We start from the raw sequence: 6,761 nt of genomic DNA on the forward strand, positions 1-6,761 counted from the left end.
GTCATTTCTAGTTTCATTCAGTAAAATTAAACAATCAAGTCACATAATCTCTGGCACATGTCCTCAGTTTTAAAAAATGATTTAATAATTTCTCATTTTCTTCAGCAAGTTGTCCTTGAATAACTCCTGTTTCTTGTTGTGGGCGTGTCGATAAACCTGCCTTTAGTTTCATTTGTTCTTTCAAGCTTTATTCCTCCTTAGCTTACATAATTCCTGTAAAAATGTAAACTACAACTTTTAAAAAGTGGATGCCAACAACACCTGAAAGTTGCGATAAAGTCTTAAAACTTTTTCATTGACTATTGAAATCAACCTCAGGATTTTAGCATATACCCTGTGTAAGATGAACAGAGTTTGGAAAGAGAAGAAATCCCTGTTCTTTTTTTAACATCACACAGAGTTCTTAAAGGGCAACTCCATTTTTTTGACACCTGGACCTTGTTTATAGGTGTGTGCATGCTCATTTACTCACTCAGACAAACATCGTGCTGCTCTGAGTCCTTCAGAAGTTATTAAGATCCAACCGATTCTAGCCGCACTTAGCGGGGGCCACGGCAAGGGAGCTTCAGCGCGAGACATAATCTCTGCAAAATCGCTAATTTCGGCTGTATTTTTTCATCCATCGCCAGTGTTATCATAAAGTCAGCTCGTCTACCGTCTTCAGGTAGGTCACCTGACCCAGAGCTGACCTGGTAAACAAACTTCGTGGACGTGCTCCTGTTTGTTGTTCCCAAGCCAGCTCTTCGTCTCTCTCCCTCTGCATCTTTCTTTCATGGAGCTCCTCGCCCGTGTACTCAGGCTCAAACCGGTAAGGACAACCGTCAAACGCTTGTTTACCAGGTCAGCTCTGGCTCAGCTGAAGACGGTAGACGAGCTGACTTTATGATACCACTGGCAATGGATGAAAAAATATAGCCGAAATTAGCGATTTTGCAAAGATTATGTCTCGCGCTGAAGCTCCCTTGTCGTGGACCCCGCTAAGTGCGGCTAAAATCGGTTGGATCTAAATAACTTCTGAAGGACTCAGAGCTGCACGATGTTTTTCTTAGTGAGTATATGAGCATGCACACACCTATAAATAAGGTCCAGGTGTCAAAAAACCGGAGTAGCCCTTTAAACTGTATATTGTTATAAACAGTATCATCTAAAATACTGGTGTGCAAAAACTTTCCTTTATGATTAAAATGAACTTTGGAGTGTAAACAACACATCGATTTGAATACATCGATTACCTGTTGCCAGTTTTGACTTTAAAGTGAATGAGGGTCCTTTGTGTAATAAGTTGACTACAGTATGAAATGGCAGTCCCGCAGTATCTCTCTAATTAATTGTTTTTCTCCCCCTGCAGTCACAGAGTACCAACTGAGCCTGTGTTTATTTGGAAGGCCCCTACAAAAGTCCCTGAAAAGGAGACATGGCCAGCCACTCTTCCCGAGGGGCCAAACATGGCCGACGTGGTGAGGCCTCCCATGGGGCAGAGTTCAGGTGCTCACTACAGGAGCTTCGCCTACTCATGGAGCACAGGGGACCAGCTGTGACCAAGATCCAAGAGCTTTATGGAGATGTTAATGGACTCTGTGCAAGATTGAGGACGTCACCAGTTGATAGTAGATATGTTCAGGATAGTGCTGGACAATATGTCAAAAGAGATGTATCACAACAAGATCAGGCCTGGGATGAAAGATTTTTTTTTTTCACTCTAAAAGGAGCTGGACATTGTATTTTCAATGGGGACACTTAAGGGTCATTACATTGAGGTAACTGTTGTAATGTTAGATAACTGCTGACTGTCAATGTTGGATTTTCTCCTTATAGTTTTATGCATGTATTGTGGTGTGAGTCATCCATTATGTATGTTGGATTGAAAAAAAGTTGGATTGATCAGAGGACATGTTTCAATGCTTTGTATTATGTCTCCTTTTTTTTCAGGTTTGAAAGGAAGCTCAGAAGACATCGACCGAAGAAAAAAAGGAGGTATGAGGAGAACCTCATACCTCCTAAACAGCCAAAAACCTTTCTGCAGTTAGTCTGGGAGGCCCTGCAGGATGTGACACTGATCATCCTGGTTTTGGCAGCCATAGTTTCATTGGGCCTTTCTTTTTACAGTCCACCAGATGGTAACATACAGAGTAAGTTTATCTTCACACTTAAGGGTTGCTCTGCTTTTTGAATTCAAACCTTGAAGAATTAACTCTTTGTGTACCTGGGCCATTGACTTGATTTTATGCTAGCGTCTTGCTTTGGAGAGGATCATTTATGGTGATGATGCATTGGCAGAGCAATCATTTGATCAGGTCACAAAATTTGTGTGCTTTTCTCTGTTTGTTTGCTATTGAATTGGGAGATCGAAGTTTGTGTCTGAGTTGGACCAACTACCGGTAATATCTGTCCCTTAAACACAAGATGGCTGTAACATTAAGCTTGATGAATACAGGGGATAAATGTTGATCTGCTGCAAAGAAAATCTCAACAAACATTGACACTGTCACTGAAACTTAAACTGTATTCTGTTTCATCCTCATTCAGATTGTGGCAGTGCCGCTGGAGGTGTGCACGAGGAGGGTGAAGCAGAGGCCGGGTGGATCGAGGGGGCTGCCATCCTGCTGTCAGTGGTGTGTGTGGTCCTGGTGACGGCCTTTAATGACTAAAGCAAAGAGAGGCAGTTCCGTGGCCTTCAGAGCCGTATTGAGAAGGAGCAGAAGTTCACGGTGGTCAGAGGCGGGCAGGTGATCCAGCTCAACGTGGCTGAGATAGTGGTGGGAGACATCGCTCATGTTAAATATGGTAAAGACCCAGAGCATCTGCTTATTCATCCAAGTGCTCACAATTGTTCCAAAGTCACAGCACAAGTGTCGTGCCTTTGAGGAAGCACCTCCGGTCTATTTAATAATCCTGTAACTATGATATTTAACCTGTTGCTAAAAATAGTTAATTACTAATTCATCCTAATATCGTTCCAGTGCCAACATGATAGTAAAACCTCAGGCCCAGGCACCAGGCTGCTGAGTTTTGGAATTTAAGAACTGAGTTGTCACCATACAACTGGAAAGTGGTATCAGTAACCCTGAAAGAAACCTTGATCACCACTATTTCCTGAAATTCAGAAATGATGATGAAGATAAAATCACTGTTTTTGTTTGGATTTCCTCTAGCTTTAATGTGACCCACAGGTGTTGTGTTGGTGATGTAACATGGCCTGGTGATGGCCTGCACTCATTGAAGTGTTTGTGTTCCAGGTGACCTCCTTCCTGCTGACGGTGTGTTGATTCAGGACAACGATCTGAAGATTGATGAGAGCTCTCTGACTGGAGAGTCAGATCATGTCAAGAAGACTCTGGACAAAGACCCCATGTTGCTGTCAGGTGCCTCTATCAGTATTATTCATCTAAATTATCTGTTAAGTCTTTAATGACCTGATCTATAACTTTCAGCTCTTACAAACAATTTCTTAAGTAAATTCTCAGGTAGATTTCAATATCTCTTTTGTTTTCACACCTGCACACTTGTATTCTGAGGAGTAGTTCAATGTGAGTATCATTATGCTGTTTTTTTTGTACAACATGTCAGTTCCATTTAATTTGCTTAACGGGACTGAGCTTCAGTTTTTTGCAGTTTCCTGGCCACCTGTGTCCTGCACAACTTCATCCAAAAGTCCACCTCAGCATCTGCGATCAGAGGTCTCCCAGATGGTGATGTGGAGCCCCTGCCAGGTCTAGGAAGAGAGGCTGCGAACAACTCCGCCAGGGAAGCCATCAGGGTTCGGGAGACCTTCGCAGCCTACTTTTCTGCAGAGGGAGCGGTCCCGTGGCAGAACGTCTAGTGTGCAAACGGCTCTTTTAAGAGCCACCTACACTGTACTACTGAGCAAATGTCCTGCAACATGAATTTAATGTTGTTACGTTTATATTAAAGTTTTCTACACAGCTGAGGCCGACAGAATACAGCACACAATGTTCTGTGTGTGCAAGAAATGTATGAAACCAGAGATATGTTTGTGTAGGAAAGAGAAGACAAAATATTGCTGGGTTCGATTTTTTTACATGCATTTATATATATAAAATATAAGGAAACAAGGAAATCAACTAAAAAACACAAACAAATGTAATATAAAAATAAGTATATACATAAATAGTTACAAAAAATAAACTTATAGAAAAAATTGAGGATAAATTAAAAAAATAGATACAACGTGTGTACTCTACAGAGACTGGAAACAGAACAGGCTGGGGTGAAAGGTGCTAAACTTAAAGCCTCAGGGACACCAACAGAAAGCCTGGTTCATTCTCTGCAGAGATTGTTGCCCCATGTGCTAAAAAGCTTTTTTTAAGGGTCAAATTATTCCAAATTGAGCACAACTGTGCTGGCCTCAAAGACCAATTTATACGCGAATTTATTCACGCGAATGGTGGTATTAAACCTGCGTGTTCGCGTTTGGTGTGGCCGTGGCATTAAAGATGCTGTGAGGAGGACCTGTTTTGATTGCACTCCCTCGCCACCTTGTGGCCCGGAGTCTCTGCACAGTATTTAAGTTGTCACTTAAGCACTTTTAAAACCTGAGTCACCAGAATAGAAAAACTTAACTATGTCATGAGTGAGAGAAATTAGTCTTTGAAAGGCTCATTTAAAAGACAAAATGACACAATGGTCCTGCCGCTCTGAATTGAAATTGAATTGTGAACTGAATCTGCCTTTTGTGAATTGAAATTATATGCTGTATTTTTTTATTTAAAGTGTAAAAAAAGTTGAGTTTTTCTGTGTTTTTGAATTTAAAGGATAAAAAGAGTTGAATTTTCATTGGTAAAATACAATTTCAAATTTTAAAAAATCAATTTTAAAACATTGAATTTCATTTCACATCATTCTTTTCAAATTCAATATTTTAGCTCAAATTCAGTTTCTGGTGGCACACAGATAACCTCATAGATGTTTAAACATATATGCAGGCATGGCCCAAGGCCCTCAAAGAGGGCAAAGATCCTGTGGCAAAATCGATCAAGGCAGTTCAGGAAAAGGAAAGTGCCTAGTGTAATTTTCTTTGTGTATTGTGTAGTGTGTTTAAATGTACTCTTATTCAATAATTCATCAGTTTAATTTTACTTCTATGTTTATTTTTTGGATAAAATGATAAAAAATATATTACATTGCATATTTTAGATATTAAGATATACATTAAATTAAATTAATTGAATGAAATTATTAATGTATATTGTGTACTTAAATTGTTTAATTTGTCACACTTTGTTTGTGAAATTCATTTAATTCAACATTTATTTAATTAAACACTTTTATAAACTTATCTTCACCTCCTGTTTATGTTCACTTTCTGTTGAAAATATTTGTTACATGAAAAATCACAGTACTTTACCACATCTTTCTTCATAAGAAGAAATATTTCACATTTTTAACGTGTTCATTCAGTTGTGTTTTACCCTAATACAATTACACAGGGCTCTCAAGGCAATTAAAAATAATTGAAGTTGAAGCTTGAAAAAATACATAATTGACATTAACACTCCAGTAACATTAAAAAAGATTTACATACCATATCTGAAGCCATCTTAAAACATGAATGTCTTAAGACAAAGGAAATATTTCTTAAGATGTCTTAAGACACTCAATGTCTTTAAGACACATAAACCTGTCTGGGTGAACCCCATGTCATGTCTTAAGACATGAGTGACGTCTTCATATTTTTGTCTAAAGACGTTTTAAGACATCTTGATGTACACAAATGTCTTGAGACGTCTTGAATTTGGTTATGAATTGGTCTTAAGACGTCTTGAGACACTTTGATGTCTAGGTATGTATTTATTACTGAATGAGATCAGAAGCCAGTGGAGGGGGTGAAGAAGATATGTGATATGCTCATGCTTCTGCACTCTTATCAGGCGCTGTTTTGATGTATTGAAGTTTTTGGAGGCTCTTGATAGGAGTCCCAATGAGGAGTGCGTCGCAGCAGTCCAGCCTTGAGGGGACAAAGACATGGACAGGTTTTTTGGCATCTCAAAGACTGAGTAAAGGGTGAAGTTTCACAATGTTCCTTAGGTGGTAAAACGATGATGTCTCTTGTGGATATGTTTAATGTGGGTGTCAAAGGTAAAGTGACTGTCGAACCTTACACTCAGTTTGGTGATGGTGATGACAGGTGTATGTGTTTGGGTTATTAATGTTAGAGTACGAGAATGTATGAATGAGACATTGTGTGTTTGGGAGTAGGGGTGCAACGATTATAGATTTTGACTTCACAATTTTTTGTCAAGGAATTATCATGGTTGTTATATATTAATTCAGGGGTTGACACCAAGGTAAATTGGTGGGAAAAAAACAAGTTTACTGGCCCCAACTCATTAACCACTGGCCTGGGAACATTCGTTTTGATTGAAAAATAAATGTTTTATGTTTATCTTATACTCTTACTCTTAAACCTTGTTATGCCAGTATGATGTAGATGAAGAAGAAGATTTTCAGGAATTCCTATACTTTTCAGATTAATTAAAAATACATATTTTCTGTTTTTACAAGAGAGTATGTAATACGAACAGGAAATGAATATTTCCTGTATTTACAAAATAGAATCTCTTTTACAAAATAAATTCAAAATAAATAAAAATCCTCTTTTATGAGATACAATCAAGCAAAAACAGGAGAATTTATTTTTATTTTTGGGTGAATGCCTAGAAATATGACTAGTCTCTTTCCTACGGATTTTTAAGAAGTATTTGTTATTTTTTTTGTCTGACAGATTAACCCATGTACATTTA

General features: G+C 38.6%; 1 protein-coding gene across 1 annotated transcript; it reads left to right on the top strand.

Annotated features, from left to right (window-relative positions):
• Nucleotides 1-1,414: 1,414 nt before the first annotated feature.
• atp2b4 (ATPase plasma membrane Ca2+ transporting 4) lies at nt 1,415-3,820 on the top strand. The gene is given in 6 exon segments (XM_074671524.1): nt 1,415-1,607; nt 1,930-1,973; nt 1,976-2,129; nt 2,527-2,784; nt 3,237-3,362; nt 3,663-3,820. Coding segments are annotated over 6 exon segments (933 nt in total).
• Nucleotides 3,821-6,761: the final 2,941 nt, after the last annotated feature.

This window comes from Halichoeres trimaculatus, unplaced genomic scaffold, assembly GCF_033239565.1.
Source record: "Halichoeres trimaculatus isolate MK-OKI-2021-1 unplaced genomic scaffold, fHalTri1.1 fHalTri1_scaffold_6, whole genome shotgun sequence".
Classification (NCBI taxonomy): Eukaryota; Metazoa; Chordata; class Actinopteri; order Labriformes; family Labridae; genus Halichoeres; species Halichoeres trimaculatus.